The sequence below is a fragment of the Sciurus vulgaris genome (assembly GCF_902686455.1).
Source record: "Sciurus vulgaris genome assembly, chromosome: 4".
NCBI lineage: Eukaryota > Metazoa > Chordata > Mammalia > Rodentia > Sciuridae > Sciurus > Sciurus vulgaris.
The window spans coordinates 131,845,497-131,866,512 of record NC_136464.1 but is presented as its reverse complement, the minus strand read 5'-3'; the positions used below and the strand labels follow the sequence as shown (position 1 = coordinate 131,866,512).

The 21,016-nt window shown below is 34.0% G+C and overlaps 1 protein-coding gene across 1 annotated transcript in view; it reads right to left on the bottom strand.

Moving 5' to 3' along the window:
* The window catches only part of DIAPH3 (diaphanous related formin 3), a 495,179-nt gene that overhangs the window by 238,447 nt on the left and 235,716 nt on the right, over window positions 1-21,016 (bottom strand). The window contains exon 18 of the mRNA XM_079137635.1: window positions 3,628-3,723. Within this exon, the coding sequence (XP_078993761.1) occupies window positions 3,628-3,723 (96 nt within the window). The remainder of the gene's footprint in view (window positions 1-3,627; window positions 3,724-21,016) is intronic.

Sequence of the window (21,016 nt, the reverse complement as noted above, 5' to 3'; positions counted from 1 at the left end):
CCAAACTACACAGTGTATGGTAATGATCTAATTTCTAGTGTGGGTTTTGAGCCTCAAGGTTTCAGCTCTTCCTCTACAGGGGCTATAAATTAGGGTCAGTAATAGAGAGATTCAACCATGACCAAGTCTCAGTAAAAACACTAAACACCATGGATATTCCTGGTTGGCAATATTCTGAGCATTGTCATATATCATTGCCAGAAGTTAGAAATGCCCATGACTACACTAAGAGAGTAGCAGAACCTTCATATTTAGAATTCTCCTGGACTCAGCTCATGCACCTTTCCCTAACTGATATTAATCTACCATTGTGCTAAAATAACCATAACTGAAATAGTGTACGTTCTATAAGTTATTGTAATGACTTATGAAGCCTGAAAGTGTTCTTGGGACCTCTAAGTCTATGAAAGGGTCAGAAGTGTTTGTGGTACCGGGGACCCACTAACTTTACAGATTAAAAAACTGAATCTCACTTATACAAGGATGTAAGTAAATAACAAATAAGATAAATAAAACATATGAACAACATACTATACATAATAACAATACATAAAGAAAACAAAAAATATAAAATGTTAATAGGAAAATTTGCTTTGCAGACGAAGATAGCTTATTCTTTTTATTTTCTCATATATTTGTCATTTGTTCACAACTTTCAAGTATCCTATAATTAAAACATCATACACTATAAACATATTTATAAAGACCAAAATAAGGTTTTAATAGTTTATTAATAAATTAACTGTCTTTTTGAAAGCAATTGCTGTAATAACTATGGGGCAAAATTACTGAAAAGTTGATATTAATCTAATGCCTAAGAGACAATTCAATAAACAAGTACAGACTTTATTTTTTAAATACTTAAAAGTTACTGAGAATAACATAAGAGATACTCAGTAAAAACCTCCAAAAGGCCCATTAAAATGAATCTTTCTACTAACATACATCTTATCCTTCAAAATGTGATTATATAGATCCCAGTAGGAAGCTTTGGGTTCAGTTAAGGAGTGTAAAGTGTGCAGATTTTAGAACCAGTCATGCTTGTTTTCTGTGAAGGAATTTATAAATATTTTATCCTTTACATTAATTTGTAGATTCCAGGGTTTCTCCCTTTACAGCTCTTAAATTGACTCAAAAAAAAAACAAGAAAGTCTGGTTAAACTCATGAATCTTATAAAACTCCTGAGACTTCTCTTGATCCCGAAATTCTATCACTAATGATGAACCCAGAATCTTTGCCAAAACCTTTATGAAGTCAAAATATAAGAAATCTAACCTACCTTTAAATGAGTAGACAAATAAATGCATAATTTTTATAACCTCTCCTCAAAATTCTCAAGAATTTTTCAGTTATGGGAAATCTAAGAGAACTTATGTAGTACACACCCATCATTTTTCTCTTCAATAAAATTTAGAAGTGAATCTCTCCATTTGGATGTATTTCTATTACTGACCACAGCTTTCCTCCAAGTTGCCTCATTCAAAAACTGTATCACTATCTAAATAAGACTCTTCTCAGAATTTTTCATTTCAAGACTGAATTTTACAGACAAAACCCAGCTGCAAATCCAACTATAATTACAGTAAAGATTACAGGCTGTCAAAGTTTCATAAAGCTTCCATCATAACATTTTTCCCCCACAATCTGAGAGGGCAAGAATAATCCTAAAATGGATTCCGTCAGGTATAAATTGTGGATCTTTTGATCTTATACTTTGTAACATGGTTCTCAATTAAACAAATGGGATATATATCCTGTGGTTAAACATCACAAATGGGATCCTTCTCTATAATAAGAATGTGATTATCTAATCTGTAAACAAGAATAAAAAAAAAACTTATACCTATTGAAACATTTTCAAAATGAGCAGCCTTATTCGATTCACTTAACTGCAAAACCCTACAGATTTTCTACCTATTATGTCAATGCTAATACCTACCTGGAAGAGTTGTAGAAAAAATAAAAGGCCAAATATCAGAATTGGCACATAGAGTTAATCAGCAGTTACTAGTATATGCTATTAACTATCTAGTAATCCTATTTAGCACATATGTAATATGTAATAATAAATAACCCTGCCCAACAAGTCTAATGAGATGAATATTTAAGCTAAGTCATCATGGCTGATCCATTCAGAAAGTACTATTTTCAAAATGATAATTCTTTAGGAACCATGACAAAGTTAAAGTCAAGACTAGCAATGTGCAGGTCATGGATATTTTTCAAAACAAAATCACCTGTTTCAGACTCCTGAATTAGAACTTTTGGATATTACCATGATCTGGGGATGCGGAGGTGTTCCTAAAATCATGTATCATGTAACAACTCCCAAATTTTCAGGGGACTAATAAGCATATACACACACACAAATATTTTCCATTGACACCATGTGTCTATCACATACCAGAGAGGCAGAGCTGTGCTAATTGTGATCCTCTTATCAGGATGGTGGATGCCACTTTCACTGCCATTGTGGGTGCCAGGGAAAGAGATCACTGGAAGTGCTCATCATCAATTAAGTATTTCCACCCAAAATTGATGTCACCTCCACTTACATATTCATTGACTTGAATGTGTCACATGTTTATACTTAACTTGAAAGAGGCAGGGATGTGCAATTTATGCCCAAAAAGAGAAGAAAATATTGTGAAATATCATTAATACTTTCCATACTGTTCCGTGTGGGTGGAAGTCAACCTACACTGTAGAAAAGTGATGATCCTCTCTCATGGGGAGGATGAAAGGGAGTCACTTTCAAAACCTTCATAAAAGGAATGTCAACCCTATCTTTTGCATACATTACCTCTAACATAACTCTCTTTAATCAATAGCATGGATCTTTATCCTTTCACTGGAGAACTGTTTTGGTCCAATACTTGCTAAAAGCTCACTTGAGGCATGTAATAATTGATAGGTGGACTAAAAGTCATGTTGACTCTCTTCATCCCTCTATAGCCTCCACATTATATCCCTCATACACCATCAAAAAGTAATGGTCATATTACCTCAGCTCCAAGTAGAACTATACTTGATGTATTTAAGATGCAATTAGAAATGAGTTAGGAGCAAAATTATTTAGCTTCTTTTCTCACAGTAACTCAGTCAGGAAGACAATTCAACACTAACTATTTAGCTCCTGTAACAGTAATTAAATCTAAAATATTTCCAGTCAGTACTTTTGAAGAAAGGCTTTGAACTGCTCAGATGGGATAATGGAATTCATTTCATCATCATCCCTATTTCCATTAATATTCTAACCTGCTTCATGTGTGATCAAGTATCACAAATAATAGATTCAGAGGTATATAAAAGAAGTGATGTATTACCAAGTTTTAAAAAAATATGATGTCATTACTTGAATTCCTTGTCTTTATTTTTATACTTTAAAATGAGACTTGAAATAACTTTCTTTTCAGTTATGGAAGATAGGATTTCATCCTAAATCATTTTCTTATTTTCTAATATGCACTAGTCTTTTGAAGAATTTAATCTCATAATTTGCAGAAGGGAGTGTTATCTTTGAAATTAAGCAAATATTAGAATTAAAATAACAAAATGAAAAACAAGTCATAAAATGAAAATAATCTGTACATGTTTTGATAATAGTATTAAAAGATGATACTTACAAAGGTTCTGAGCAATTTTAGAATCTAGAAATTTAAGTTCTTTAATCTTTTTCTTAATAGATTTCTTCTCCTCAAAATCTTCTTCATCTCTTTTCTCTGTAAAACCAAGGACAGATCTATGTTAGGGGACACTGAAGTGCAAAAGGACAGAAAATGAACTTCCATCAAAAAAGCTTTAAAAAAAAAAAAAAACTCTTCTAAATCAGTTACAAAAATAATACAGTACAGTACATATCCCAGACTCAAACAGTTTCACATAAGCACTGGTGAACGTACTAGAGAAAGTACTGAGAGAAAATATTTGAAGGAAAAAAACAAAACTGATATACACTATGGAAAGTAATACAATTATCCATAAGAATATAGTATATGGCCACAATTATAAAAATCAATATACATATGATTTGAATGCATTAAGAAGTTAGCCCTAAGAGTGCTAAACAAAATCAAACATTCAGCTGTTGTATGTTTGATATACCACACTTACTTAAGAATACAGCTCCAATAAAATTGAGTAATTATTTAGTATGTGTTTTTCAAATCTAAGAGCAATTAAAATTTGATACTCAGCTCATTCTGCCTCAGTGTTATAAAAATTCAACAAATAAATTTACTTTATCCTTAACAGAAATATACAATAATAAACATATTATGCCACACAATATATGCCTGGTGGTTATCATACAGCATACAATGGTCAAGATGAACAACTATGACTAAGGTGGTCCCATCACCTTTCTTCTCTGTGTGACACTTCTTAAAGTCAGTCATCTTAAAAAATTAAGACCATGATAACACAAAACAAATTGTTTAGATAGATAAGCACAAAAAATTCACTAATGTTAGTTGAAAATTACTTTAAAAAGCAAACAATTGGTAACTGGTTACAAAATCTTCATAAGATATAAGTACACAGGATTGGTAACTGGTTACAAGATCTTCATATAATGTGTAAGATGAACATTATAATTCTATTATTTTTATATCAGAAAGAGGCATGTTGCAATTACATATTATGGTGCTTAGTGTCAGGTAACAATCAAGTTTTCTGTTTTACAAAATAACTATTTCTGCATCATTTTATAAATAACCATCTTTCACAAAAGATTTTAAATTATACTTTCATAAATTGCATGTAACTCTAATGGGTTTGTTTTTCTGGGTTCTAATTCTGTTCCACTGTTCTCCATGTTATTCCTATGCTATATTACTCTGACTTAAGTGCTACAGATTTATATTTTATTACCTGACCATTCAAATCATCTATCCTCCTTTTCTAAATTTTCATCACTCTTCTCTCTTTATTTATTTATTTTGGTGGTGGTGCCCAGGGCCTTGTATTTGCTCGGCAAGTGTTCTACTACCAAACCAAATTACCAGCCCACAATTTTCTCATTTATTTATTGTTTCATGGGAGCAATGGAAAATTCCAGTAAGAAAATCCAGTGGAACTGTATAGAGAGTAGTAAGGAGCCACTGAAGATTTATGCATCTTGCAAAAGAAATCAAGAGAACTGCATTTAAAGAACAACTGAGGGTAATGAAGCTAGACTGAAAAAAATGGCAAAAATAGTAACAGAGAGAAAGAGAATTATAGTAATACAAACAAGAGGAAATAATACCCTCACCAGGAATAACAGGAGTTCTAAAAGTAGAGTCCACAATGGGAACTAGTCTAATTATTGGTCCAACTCATATCTCTCTTCTGAATTCCAGACTTCACTATCCAGCTGATTATTTTTAACATCTCCACTTGGATGCCTCTGCTTACCATATGTGAAGAAAACACCCACCTCCACATCACTCTTCTGCCCTTCCTCATCTCAGGAGATGGGAATTCTCTTAACACAGCTGCACAGGTCAAAAAGTTTGCATTTCTACAATTTCTCACTCAACCATATCCAAGTCCATCACTGAATCCAGTTGACTCAAAAACAGTTACCAAAATAATTTCTCTTCGCAACCTCCCCGAATACTACTACTCTCCTTCTTGGGGCTATCAGGATCCCAGCTGCTTCCTAACTAATCTCTCCACTTTCAGGCACGACTAACCTGTCTCTTTACCATAATGCAGCAGAAAAATACTCTTAAAACTTGCTGGCAAAGTCTACTTTTACTGCAAACCCCAAACTCAGCACTCCCCACCACCATTACTCTGCCATCTTTTTTCTCCAAAGGTACTTTCTTGGCACACATTATAAATGTGATATTGTCTCTCTTCCTCCTTTGAAGAGTAAGAATCCTAGCAGGAGAAAGCTTGTTCACCAGAGTATCATATTACCAAGAATAAGGATAAGAATTTGCCACTAAATATCATTCATATGGATATACATATTGTCACTTATGTGTAGGTAAGTAGAAATCTGCAGAATAAAGGAGGAAACTTAGGCTTAAGCAACAAGGTAAATGATGATATGGTTTGTTTAAATGATGAACAAATGATGAACACATCTGAAACAGCCGAGTTTTAAACATGTTTAATTTTAAGAGCTCTTCTACATCCAGCTGGACATGTACCAGAGGCAACTGGATGTACAGATGAGAAGAGAAATCCAAACTGGAGATAAAGGCATCAATCTTAATAGTACTCATTGCTTAAGGTTCCCTAGGTACCATATGATACACGTGTATCTCATTCTACCCAAAATTTAAACCTTTTGTATTACTATATTAGCTGAAATATTCAGATAAAAGTTAGTAACAATACTAGTTTCTTTCCTTAAAATGACCAAATGACAATCTGCTACTCTTTAGAAAATGTACATATTTTCTCAAGAAAAAAGAAAGTAGAATCTAATTTTTAAATCAATTTGGTTTTTATATCCATCATCATTACCATCCCTCCTTTCACATTCTGAAGCATTTTCTAGTCCAACTAAAGAAAAAAGTCAGACCAAATAATCTTAAAATTTTAAATGCTGTTTACTGAACACCTACGAGGTACTACACTGAACAATTTCTACTTCAGTTCATTATATAATTCTTATAACCAGTTCTTTTTATAATTTCTGTAATTATCATCCTACTACTATTACTACTATCAACATCACTCTTGTGAGAAAAAAAAAATATTTAGGATAATTTTGAGCAACAGAACTCATAAAAGAAGGAAGAATACCTCACTTGAATGATATTCCTTTTATTAGTTAAAAAGTATATTAATTTCACATTAAAAAAAAGTTTACAAGCAACCTTAACCAGTTCAACTTCCAAACCAGAATCTGAACGAATCTTGACCAATTCCATCTTCTTAAAAAAAAAAGGTGAGTTAGACCCTTATTGAGTTTAATGTAGCAGCATCTTCACGGTGCAATAAATGTGTGATTTCGTTCTGTCTTGACTATCGTACAAAAGACAATGTAAAGAGTAAAAATGTGGGCAAAGGGCTAGGAAGACACAGAGTTTACTAACAGAGAAAACAACAGGAATCAATAAACCAAGATTGAAAGATGTTTAAGTTAATATACCAGATAATGAGTCTATTATCCAGACAGACAGACTTAGGGCAGGGGGCTTTCACATGGAAAATTCAGATTAAAACAATTCAGCCACATAATGTACTGCTTCAAATCAATGGAAAACTAGGGAAAAATGCTTCTGCAAGAGCAGCATTTAAATGTTAGCAACCACTATGGTTTGAGTGTATTGTCCAAGAGTTCATGTGCTGAAAGTTTGATCCCCAGTATGGGAATGTTAAGAGGTGGTGGGACCTTTAAGAGGTAGGACCTAGTAAGAGGTTATTAAATCACTGGGGGTGTTGCCCTCTGAAAGGAGAAAGAAGCCCTTGGGGAACCCTGTTCAATTCTTATGAGAGGGTTGTTATAAAAGACTTAAACAGGTCCCTCACTGTTTCGTGTCTGGCTTCCTCTCTTTCCATGTAACTGCTCCCTCTTGCACATGCTACCAACATGATGCCATCTACCATAAGGTCCTCACTAGAATAAGGCAGATACTGGTGACATGATCTTGAATCTTGAATCTCTTAAAGCTTAGAAATAAAAAAATTAAATTAGAAAAACCTCTTTTCTATTACCCAACTTCCATTATTTTGTTATAGCAATGGAAAACACACTAATACATCAACAATAAAAAGGATTCATTAAGGAGGACTAATAATCAAGGGGGACATTTAGTGGGAATAAAGTTTTTACATAAAAATATTATTTTAGTTATCGATGCTGGCAATCACTGTGTGATTTCCTAGCAGGTCAGGACCCTGCAATGAACTTGGCTTAGAATGAGGATACCAGGTTCTTACGCATCCTGGCCCCATCACTCACCACTAAACCTAACACTTAGGTCACCAATCTATGACACAAGAGCACTGCCCAAGAAGAGTAGCTGTGAGAGTGAAACAAGATAATTACCTTCAGATAACCCCCTCCCTGGACAGGGACCGAGAAGGAAGGGAATCAGAGTATATAGCACAATTTAGAGCCCACAGTGAACCAAACTCCAGACTCCATTCCATCCATTGGTAAAGTTGTTCTTCTAAAGCCAGTACAAAATACACTTCCACTGAAAGACTAGATTTTCTCTCCTATAACATGAAACTTTGAATCGTAAGTCAGATTATTAGTGTCATCTATACTTCTGATCTAGCTATTTTGCCATTAAAGGTCTGTGTTTAATCTTACTTCCTAGAGATGCTGTGTAAGGCTCCATTTTTCCTAGAGAAGATTAATACTGTTCAAAAACAGTTCTGATCACTAACACAGCATATGCCGCATTTTATAAGGGTTTTATGTCAGAATGAAGTCAAAGATGACAAAACTTTCTATGTTGCCGAAAGCCATGAACTAAAAAAGTCTTTTTTAATTACATTTCCACTTTATTCTTTTACTATTTTCAAAGTTTCAAAAATAGCAGCAAAATTATATAAAGAATATCCTTTCAAAATCTTTTCTTTTACACTAAATTTTCCATTAAAAATTACAGTTCCATGTTACATTTTTATACATCTTATTTCAGTTCATCTTCCATTATGTTCTAATCAGACTGATTTAAAATGTGACCTTTTTTAAAATAAAATTCTATATAAATTTTATCATACATTTCACCATTCTAAAAAACCTACAGTATGCACTTCTAAATGTGAAAGAAATCAGAAGAGGCCCAAAAGCTAACAATGAAGTTTTCTCTTTCCATAATGTATTTTAAATCAATAAATACTAATTATTGTTTATTACATTTTTTGTTGGTGCTTCCTGGGTTGTTATTTCATGACAATATTTTTAAAATATTAATCAATTCAATTTTTTTTCTGGTAGTCCTTTAGCATGAATGTTATGAAATCTTTCAGGTTAATGTTTATAGCAAGTAAATGGCCTTTTCTTAATGAGATTACATACTAGCCTTGAGAGGATAGAGAGGAGAATATTTTATTAAATAAGCAAGTGTTCTTTACAACACTGAGAGAAATCATGAAATTCAACTCAATAATTAAAAAGTAAGAAGAAAAAAAAGGCAATTTTATTTTAGCAAAAAAATAAAAATAAAAAGTAAGAAGAATACTGATTTGGGACATTAAAAAAAAATGTGAGGTCCTAACAATCTTCAAATGGATTGAGAATTCAAGAGAGACATCTATGAATCATCTGCCTAACTGCTATTATTTATCCTCACTGTTTTCTAGGTATTCAGATTTAAAGAGGCTAACAAAGAATATTCAAATTGTTTAAATTTTAGAAGCATAACAGTCCTGGAGTATGGAATTCAATCTCCTTATTTTATGGATGACGAACCTAAGCAAACAGAAACTAAGTTACTCTCCAAAGGTCAAAGAAAGTGTTTCATTGTGACTAGATCTGAGACTAGGCTAATAGCCACCATACAACAGGCCCAGGAAGGAAAAGAGAAATGCTTGGTCTCTGAATACAAGGAGCAGGATTCAAAGCTTTGGAAAAACTATAGTTCCAAAGAGAAAGTCAAGAATTCATTCACCACTACCTCCCCAGTGGGTGGCTAATTTTAAATAAGGTAGAAATAAGGTAGTTATCAGTTATACATTGTGAACAGAATGATAAAGGTCAGAATTTGAGAACAGGCCCCAAAAAGGAAAATAGATTTCTAAGAGTTAACATTGTCAGTGGTTGTGATAGTATACTATGATTTCAAAGAAGATTTAAGTAGCCTAGAGGCAGAAGATATGGAATACATAAGAAAAAGTATAGTGAAAAAAAAAAAAAAGAACTTGAAATGATTTTTTTTTTTTCAAGTTGGCAATAGATCCTTGGCAAAATAGGAAAGTAAATGCTTTAGTACTGAAAACCCTAACTATATAAATTGTCGTAGTTATATCTGATCTGTCAAACCCAGTTTTATTATTTCTAGGCACACAAATAAAGGGCTATATACTCAAATACATAGAAAACAATCAGGGGAAAAAGAGGCTATTTTTCTATTCAAATATTAATATATGACTGCCATAACTAATCAGAGTATTCTAGCAAAAATAAGTCTGTTTGACAATCCAAGGCTAAGAATTATACAATATTTAGGAAGAGTGGCTGAAGCACTAAATAAAATTTTGTGAAACTGATTATTTCAGCCATAGTGATCATCAGAAGTACCTAAGTAAATGCATTTCTTTTCATTATCTGACTTTCTATTTTAGTAGACAATGTCAAAAAACAAATAGTTGAAGGTCTTTTCTCTATAAATCAAGTCCTACATGGAGAGGAAGAAGAATTTCACTATAAAACAAGTACTTAAAATTATATTTAGATTTTTTGTTACCATTATTACATGTACAAAATTATTAAGGCATTCAGATCATATTGCATGAATAAAACTAAAATGTACACCTAAAAATGACAATGATTTCTACAAAGTTGATCCAAATAATGTTTCCTTATCTCTTTATTTCTATAAGAAATAATAACAAATTGATCAAAATATTTTGTAAAAAAACTACTTAATCTCCAGATACTCTCAATCACAGAAATTAGCAACTTTCTTTTAAAAGTATTATACCATAAACTAGAAAGAAAAATTTGTTGAGCTCCCTTTTTGGATAAATGCCCTCCACCAAAACCTAAGATTTACACTGCAGAAAAACAAGAGTTTAAGTCAAATATAAGATGATCACCTTTCAAATCCACACATTAAGTAAGCTTAAAATATCCCTGAGAAAGTTAAGGCTATTTATCTTACATATCTTAGTGATAATTTTGCTAATTACAATCAGATAAGCTTCAATCAAATGGATCTAAAGTCTGATGGGAGTGGAGGGGTGAGTAAGATCTGTGGAGTGAGCTAAAAACCCACTAAAAATAAACTGAATGCAGTTCTCACATGACCTTTCTTACCTCATCACAACTGCTCAGGAAAACATCCCTATATTTATTACATATCTTAAGAATTGCCTCACCAAAAGGAATCTTTCTAGTACCTCCCTGTGAATTCTTCCTGAAGGATATTTCCCTAACATGGATTAATAATGTATTCATAAAAAAAAATTTTCCACTAACTACTACTGTTTTGGCCAGTACAACAATCTCCCACATACGCTCTGATAATATTAGGATGTAAAACTATTTCACTGCTAGAAGAAATTACAAAGCAGATTCCAAAAGTTAATACATGACACACTGATGCTTATATAAGATAATGTCCTGATGGAGGAAAAAACCCTGTTATAAAAAGAACGAGAACTCAGTGTACATTACTAATTTAAAAGGATTAAACCCTACTGAGGACACAGGTAATTCAGGATTACTAGCATGCTGTAAATGGAAAGACTTAATAAACCAACTTATTAATATTTGTACACACAGTGAACAACTTTGAGACCATAAAGAGCAACAATAAATTTATTAACTAAAAGGTAAAAAGCACTGCCATATTAAACAATTAGCAGATCATCCCTAGAGTATCAGACTGTGGGAAAAAATACAACAGTTTCACCAAAATGTACAAAATGATTATTTCAAACATGATAGAAGAAATTGATCAGACATAAAAATAAGCATTATTCCAAAATACTAAAAGAATTTCACTAATAGTAAAATGGTCAGGCTTAATAGAAATTTTGCAATAAGCTTACTCCTATTCATTGACCACATGCTTTTTTCTTTTATCTAGTATTCGTGGAAACACCTAATCGAAGTGTGAAATGCCAATAAAATTTCACATTAACATTTGTTTTCATGTTAGAAAAATGAAGACCTGGCACAATGCTTCTGCCATTAAAAAAAAGCCCAGACTTGTCTCCATTCATGGACTAAGTACTGGCAAACGAAAAGGAATATAAATATCATCTCTGATCAGAAAGGGGAGGAAATTTATACCATAGCAGACAACTTTATTATCCAGTCTTTCTGACAGATAGATAGTCTGTCCCTCTGATTTTGTATTCTTTTGTCTAACAAGTCACTTGGGAGTCCATTTCCTCAATTTCTCAGTTACTAAATCTTTATTCTTCCCTGCTCTGTGATGGTTTCAAGTAGTCTTTCACATCATTCTGCTACCACTTAGCCTAGCTAATTGGAGTTCTATCTTTTGCATGATCTGTTTTCTAGAGTCAACTATTTTGTGCTACTTTCTGTTCCCACATCACCTGAACTAGAAATTAAAAAAGAAAAAAAAAATCAAGGTTTTGATACTTGTATATACACAATATCAATCCTTCTAGCTTGAGCTTATATGATATGGGACACTACATAGCCATATATAAATGACTGCACCATCTAACTTCAAGTTAAATGTTCCATATATGCCTCCCCACTGTAAGGAGAAGGTCATGGAAGGACTCACAGAGTTCACATTAATGGGAAAATAATATTTTATGTAATAATCTTCAGATGGGAAAGAGAAAATGAAGAGTTAGTATTTAATGTGTACAAAGTGTCAACTGGGAGAAATGAAAAAAGTTCTAGAGATGGTTGGTGGTAATGGTTATAAAACAACAGGAATGTACTTAATGGCATAAAACTACTACTATAAAATGGTACACTTAAAAATGGTACAATGATACAATGGTAAAATATTTTGTTATGTATATTTAACCACGATATTAAAAAATAGAAAAATAATTTATCATCATAAAGCTTGATTTCAGATGATTAACAATGTTACTTTGATCTCTTGATTTGTAAATATATGTAGGAATGAGGACAATCAGTATTTTGCTTTTCTTAGTGAGGAGACGAAAATCTAAGTGACCACTGAAGTGAGATCGTTTAAAATACACACAGTCTTTCCCAAGAGCTGATCAAGGGCACAGATGGTGCTCATTCACTGCACAATACCTCACACATATACATTAGTTTGACTGGACATCATGGCAAAGAGAATGCTGCTACAGAAGAACCCTTCCTCTTCAACCCTTCACTGTGGATTACCTCTGCAAATTCCATGAAAATTTTAATTCTTAGACAATTCAGTGTTTCTAGAACCAAATCACATTCCATTTTCTTAAATGCCCATCTCTCAGATATATATCCAGGAACATGGTAGCCCATGTCAACTGGCCTACCACATGTTTTCTTTCTATAAAAGCAGAAGTTACTTCCCAATTTGCACTCCCTTTATCTCCTCATTCTAAAAAGTCAGGCACAGGAATGTAGTCCTCTAACCTTTGCTCCTTTCTTTCTAATGGCAGTTTTAAAAAGAGAAATGACACTGAAAGACACTCTTCAACTCTATATATACAGCTGGCACATGGATGAAGTACAGAATTAGATTCTGGAAAAGAAATTTAAACTGGGATTTGGCCTCAGAGCCACAGACAAGAGCAATCTATTTGATATAATGAAGGAAAGTTAACAATAAAATGATTACAGCCACATCAATGTTCATAGCTGCTCAATTCACCATAGCCAGACTGTGGAACCAACCTAGATGTCCTTCAATTGATGAATGGATAAAGAAACTGTGGTATATATATATATATATATATATATATATATATATATATATATATATACACACAATGGAATATTACTCAGCCATAAAGAATGATAAAATTATGGCATTTGCAGGCAAATGGATGAAATTGGAGAATATCATGCTAAGTGAGATAAGTCAATCTCAAAAAGCCAAAGGACGAATGATATCGCTAATAAGTGGAGGATGACACATAATGGGGGGAGGGAAGCGTTAGTGTTAGGGTTAGAGTTAGGGTTAGGGAGGGGGGCAAGAATGGAGGAAGGAAGGACTGAATAGAGGGAGAAGAGGGGTGGGAGGGGTGGGGGGAAGGGAAAAAATAACAGAATGAATCAAACAACATTACTCTATGTAAATTTATGATTACACAAATGGTATGCCTTTACGCCACATACAGACAGAGAAACAACATGTATCCCATTTGTTTACAATTTTAAAAAAAGTATAAAGAAAAAAAATAAAATGGTCCTTGATGTTCCTTTGTGTGGATCCCTATTTTGAATATCTCACCAAGGAATGTCAGAGGGAAAAATGGAGAGCTAAACCAAGACAGAATTTAGAAATCCTATGTGAAAGGGGAAAGAAGGAAATCTGTTATTAATGGGAATGTGGTGGCTTAAATATTAGAAAATCTCACTTTAAACTCAATTACTTCATGATGATATTGGGTATAGTGTCACTTGGGCAGAGGAGCACTACACACAACAAGAGTTGTAACCTAATCAAAGGATTAACACATTTGATGGATGAAAAATTTGAAAGGACTACTGTATTGGGTGGTAACTGTAGGCAGGGAGCTGGAAGAAGTAGGTCACTGAGGGTATGCCTGTGGAGTTTATATTTTATCCCTGTCACCTCACACTCTACTTCTCAGCTGCCACGAAGTAAGCAGCTTTCCTCTGCCACATTCTTCTCTCATGATATTCTGCCTTATCTAGGATGCAGAGCAGCAGAAACACTGACCATGAACTGAAACCTCTGAAATCGTGAGCCCAAAATAAACTTTTGACCCCCTAACCTGTTCTTGTCAAGCATTATGGCAAGAAGGCAAAAAGCTGACTAATACACCATCTTCACAGAGAAGGATCTTTTCAAGAACTGAAATATCCCCAACTGTAAACTCCCTGACCTAATTAAAAACTATCTCAAGTTTAAAACGTTCATGAAAATTTCAGATGGTAAAAGTTACTGTTTCAAATTCCACCAGAAAACTGTTAGAACTCATAAGTGAATTCAGTAAAGTGGCAGGTTACAAGATCAATGCTCATAAATCCAATGCATTTTTATACATAAGTGAGGAATCCTCAGAAAGAGAAATTATGAAAACTACCCCATTCACCATAGCATCGAAAAAAATAAAATACTTGGGAATCAATCTCACAAAAGAGGTAAAAGACATCTACAACGAGAACTACAGAACACTAAAGAAAGAAATCGAAGAAAACCTTAGAAGATGGAAAGATCCATGTTCTTGGATAGGCCGAATTAATATTGTCAAAATGGCCATACTACCAAAAGTGCTATACAGATTCAATGCAATCCCAATTAAAATCCCAATGACGTACCTTACAGAAATAGAGCAAGCAATCATGAAATTCATCTGGAAGAATAAGAAACCCAGAATAGCTAAAGCAATCCTTCGCAGGAAAAATGAAGCAGGGGGTATCGCAATACCCGAACTTCAACTTTATTACAAAGCAATAGTAACAAAGACGGCATGGTACTGGTACCAAAATAGACAAGTAGAGCAATGGTACAGAATAGAGGACACGGACACAAACCCAAATAAATACAACTTTCTAATACTAGACAAAGGCGCCAAAAATATGCAATGGAGAAAAGATAGCCTCTTCAACAAATGGTGCTGGGAGAATTGGAAATCCATATGCAACAGAATGAAACTAAACCCATATCTCTCACCATGCACAAAACTCAACTCAAAATGGATTAAGGACCTTGGAATCAGACCAGAGACTCTGCAGATTATAGAAGAAAAAGTAGGTCCCGATCTTCAACATGTCGGCCTAGGACCAAACTTCCTCAACAGGACTCCCATAGCACAAGAAATAAAAGCAAGAATCAATAACTGGGATAGATTCAAACTAAAAAGCTTTCTCTCAGCAAAGGAAACTATCAGTAATGTGAAGAAAGAGCCTACAGAGTGGGAGAATATCTTTGCCAATCATACTTCAGATAGAGCACTAATCTCCAGAATCTATAAAGAACTCAAAAAACTCTACACCAAGAATACAAATAATCCAATCGACAAATGGGCTAAGGAAATGAACAGACACTTCACAGAAGAAGATGTACAAGCAATCAATAAACATATGAAAAAATGTTCAACATCTCTAGTAATAAGAGAAATGCAAATCAAAACCACCCTAAGATTCCATCTCACCCCAATTAGAATGGCGATTATCAAGAATACAAGCAACAACAGGTGTTGGCGAGGATGTGGGGAGAAAGGTACACTCATACATTGCTGGTGGGGCTGCAAATTAGTGCAGCCACTCTGGAAAGCAGTGTGGAGATTCCTTAGAAAACTTGGAATGGACCCTCCATTTGACCCAGCTAACCCACTCCTTGGCCTATACCCAAAGGATCTAAAATCAGCATACTACAGAGATACAGCCACATCAATGTTCATAGCTGCTCAATTCACAATAGCCAGACTATGGAACCAACCTAGATGCCCTTCAATTGACGAGTGGATAAAGAAACTGTGGTATATATACACAATGGAATATTACTCAGCCATAAAGAATGACAAAATTATGGCATTTGCAGGCAAATGGATGAAATTGGAGAATATCATGCTAAGTGAGATAAGCCAATCTCAAAAAGACAAGGGACGAATGATATCGCTAATAAGTGGAGGATGACACATAATGGGGGGGAGGGAAGGGTTAGAGTTAGGGTTAGGGAGGGGGGCAAGTATGGAGGAAGAAAGTACTGTATAGAGGGTAAAGAGGGGTGGGAGGGGTGGGGGAAGGGGAAAAAATAACAGAATGAATCAAACAACATTACTGTATGTGGATTTATGATTACACAAATGGTATGCCTTTGCGCCATGTACAAACAGAGAGGCAACATGTATCCCATTTGTTTACAATAAAAAAAAAAAGTTACTGTTTCAAAAGATACATACCAACAAGATAATGCAGAACAGGAAATGACATACTAAACAGAATAACACCTTTGACATCAAGAAACACCTAATTGTAACCCTCTGACATGTCAAAATTTTTAATCTTTAAAATGTTTTAATATGTCATATTCAAGTTCTTAGGACTGTTTTATTTCATGCTGGAAATAAAAAATCTATATTTCATATGATCACTTGAATTTCTGAAAGCTTCAAATAATTTCTCTTCAATTAAAATGAATACTGAAAATTCATCTAATAAAAAAATCTGATTCTATACTAAGAAAATTAAAGTATAGAGAGCCTATGAGTCTGGCAAATGGATGTGAGAATTCTCAACTAGCATTCATGAGCTTCCTCCACCCTGACCATTCAGAGCCTACCCAGCCCATTAACAAACACTGCAAAGGTGATGACAAAGAACTGAATGAAATTAAGGGCAAAAATGACTAAGATTCATTCTACTCTCAGAGAAAGTAGAGTCAGATAATAATTGGAGGTGATAACTGGAAAGAAATTGTTATATTTTTTCCCCTGAACATTTTCCCATAGCCATGTCATTTCAGGACCAAGGGCATTCATTTCCTCCAGGGAAGAGAGATACATCTTAGAATAAGAGATCATTCCTCAGCGCCAAATAGAAAATTGGATTTTTCTTAATATCTATAGTGAGATAATAGTTTTGAAAGGCAAGTGGTTCAATTGCAAGAGCTGTGTACTTAACAGGGGGAAAATATTAATGGTCTCACAAATTTTTTTCTAGCAGTGGCTACAAAGGATGTAAAATATGAGGAAAAAAGCATCTCCAAGACAAGAAAGACACAAAATCCCTCCTGGGCCAAGGGAGAACTTGCAAGGGACCACAGAGACAGGAACAGGATTTAGATGCCTCTCTACTAAGTATGCTCCCTTTCTCCTCCCCTAGATAAAAATGGGCTGGGGGAGACATATCTGGGGAATGACAGAACAAAGTAAGACTGGAAAGTCCAGAGGCAGAGTAATTGTACCCAATTTCCTGTCTGGACCTCAATGAAAAGACTGTGTGACTCATTAACAATACAGGCAAGCTCTGGAGAATAGGAATGGTGCATGGCACATTTAGACAGCAAGCACTCCTGAGTGTCTTGATTTGTAAGGAGTAACAGGGTGACATGAAAGTGCTAAAAGGGTCAGTGGACATGTTTTCAGGAATATGTGCTACATCACAGATTTTTCAAATGACTGGGAAATTCACTTTAGATATAAATTCCCCTGCAACTCTACTGCAGAGGAAAAAGTCTATTCTATATTATAGGCAAAAATTATATTTCAAATTCAAGTAATAAGATGGTGGGATGCACTGCAAAGGAAAACCATTTCTTCCAAATATGTACACATAAATGCCCAAAGGGAATGTAACAAACAAAACATGATTTGCATTAAACTATATAATATTTAGCTCAAATATCAAGTTTCAAATCTTAGTCCCATACAAAGCCCTCTTTGTTTAGTTACTGGAGTACTCCTAATGATTTCTCGGCTTTCCACAGGCCTCTTTCTAAGCCTGAGGAAGATATGTTACTTTTCACTTCATCAATTACTTCCATCCTCACACTTGATTAAACATTCTTCAGGATAGCTATTACACAGATTTCCTTCATTAGAAATTGGTGTCCCTTTTGATGGCAGATACCATTTGGAATAATTAACTCTCAAATATATTGCTTTCTGAATAGAGTTTACAGAATTAATGGAACCTTGTGTATATGATATGCTTGACAAAAATTTCTTTCACTTTTGAAAGTTAAGGACATTACTAATCTCAGCAACCTAGCGAGACCCTGTCTCAAAAAAATAAAAAGGGCTGGGGATGTGGCTCAGTGGGTTAAGCATTCCTGGGCTCAGTACTTGGTACCAATAGAAAGAAAGAAATGAAACAAATGACCACATAGCTTGTTATAATTTTTGAGATTCAAAATCACCTTTTAAATTTCTAAACAATACTATATAAATAAAGATTTAAGAAAGAAAAAAAAAATCATTCCAACAAACTGCCCTACTATTCTGGACTTACTCTCTTGGAAAAGTAAATTAATTTTTAAAAATTCATTGGAAAATAATTCTATCAATATACAAGGGCAAAAAACAGTAAAAGTTGCATAAATGTTACAAAAATATTCTCCAAAGAAAACCAAGAGCTACTGGGAACCTTCAAAAAGGCTACACAGATAAATGGGGTGGGAAGATGGGGTGCATACAGACACAAAAAGGATGTATATATGTATACAAATAGAGTTTACTTTTTTCCTTCATAAAAAAAAATCAGCTAGTACCATATTCCTTATTTTGTATTTTGCATATTTCACCAAGCAATAAGCCCCAGATATTTGTCCATGTTCATATATATATAGATCAACAACATTGTTTTCAACAGCTTCATTGTATATTACAACATAATTAGCTATAACGCCATAATGTGGGAATTTTACTTAGTAATGAGAAATTGTTATTTCTAAACCTTTGCTATCAAAACTATTACAGAAAACATTCTTACATGAACATTTCCCCAAACATATAAGCATTTGTTGTGTCTACTTTTAATCATACATAAGTAATAATCTCATTCTCGTGGGAGAAAAGAAATATAATCAGTTTACCATCATTTCCACAGTTCCTCTTATACTGAATCTAAGTACAATGGGCCTTTTTGTGTTTGTCAAAAGTATTACTTTGCCCAGGCAAGGTGGCATACACCTGTAATCCCAGCAGCTCAGGAAGCTGAGGCAGGAAAATCACAGATTCAAAGCCAGTCTCAGCAACCATGTCTCAAAATAAAAAAGAAAAGGAAAAAGGGCTGGGGATGTGGATCCATGGTTAAACACCCTGGGTTCAATTCCTGGTAACCACCCCCCACCACCATCAAAAAAAAGTTTTACTTTGGTAATTTATCTCAAGTATAATGAAGATTAGCAGTTTCAAAGAATCCTGGAACATTCAATGAGAAGGAACTATTATTTTTATGAGAGTCGGAGAATGGACCTCTAAAGTAACGTAGCTACCAAGTGGAAATTCAAGACTAGAAATCTCTAATTCTAGGCCACTCTCACTGGATCACACTCCACCCATTTCCTGAAGAAGAACACGACATGCAGGAAACTTTGCTAGACAATCAGCAACTGGAACTACAAGAGTTCTTACTATGGAGCTCCCCCAAGGGCTCCCTTCCTGCCATGCAAAAATATCTTAAGCTCTTTATTTACTTACTCACTTAGTCATAAGACTGTTAGGGTCTCCAAAGATGGATATAGAAAATTAAAACATGTGGTTTGTTCTTTAAAAACTTCAGCTGAAACTGGAACAATGAGGTAGAAAGAGGAAAAATTATACCATAATACCATCATTTAAATAAAAGGAAAAGTATTACAGAGGTCAAGCATCTTTTGATATTTATGCTATCAGAAGTCCAGTAAAAGAGTTTATGAAAAGGTTAGTAAATTTTTCAAAGGATTTATTTTGCCTCAATTCTTTGAGGCCAATCAAGGAAAAAGATCAATGGAGAACTCTGGAGGTTCAAAGCAGCAAAAAATAACATCTCACTACATGAATCAGAAAAGTCTTCACGGAGTAAGTGCTATTATATGTGGCCTTCTAAAGATGATTAGGGGACAAAATTAGAATATATTTCTTTTCTCTCTTCTTTATGACATCACACTGTAATTATAAACAAACATTTGCATTTGTATACATCCATACATACAAAGATGTAAAATACAATTCTAGAAAGTCATATAGATGTAGAAGAAAAGTTGAGTAAAAAATACACAAATTAAAAATTTTAGGCAAGAAGTTAAGGAATTTTCGGTCTGATTCAGTACAAGGCAACTGAAGAATTCAAAGTTTTGTTAAAAAAAAAAAAAACTACCATCCCACACACACTCCTCCTGCATCTGTAGGATGAAAGACAAACTAGTCCTCACAGGGAAGTAGAATTCTAATGATCTAATTTAGAGAGAAAAATTGATGGACTTGACTCCTACTGCCACCAATGATTCATGTGCAGTGGGATTTGTGAGTTTTATTTAAATATATATATTTATTAACACACAGTTGGAATTTAAAAAAAAAAAAAAAAAAAACTCCTGTGTTTAACACTGGTTTCAAATAAGCTTAACTGTGTGTTAGAGAGACGACGGCTATAGTTCTTTTTACCTGCCTCTGAAGAGGAGAGAGGGGAAAGTCTCTGGAAAGAATTTTCCCTTTGGCAATCAATCTTTCCAGACTCATAACTGGCCACTAACTAGCCTTTAACACCATTCTCCATCATGCGGGTCAGCAACACTATCATCATCATCTATGTTCTTGTGCCCTAAAAGC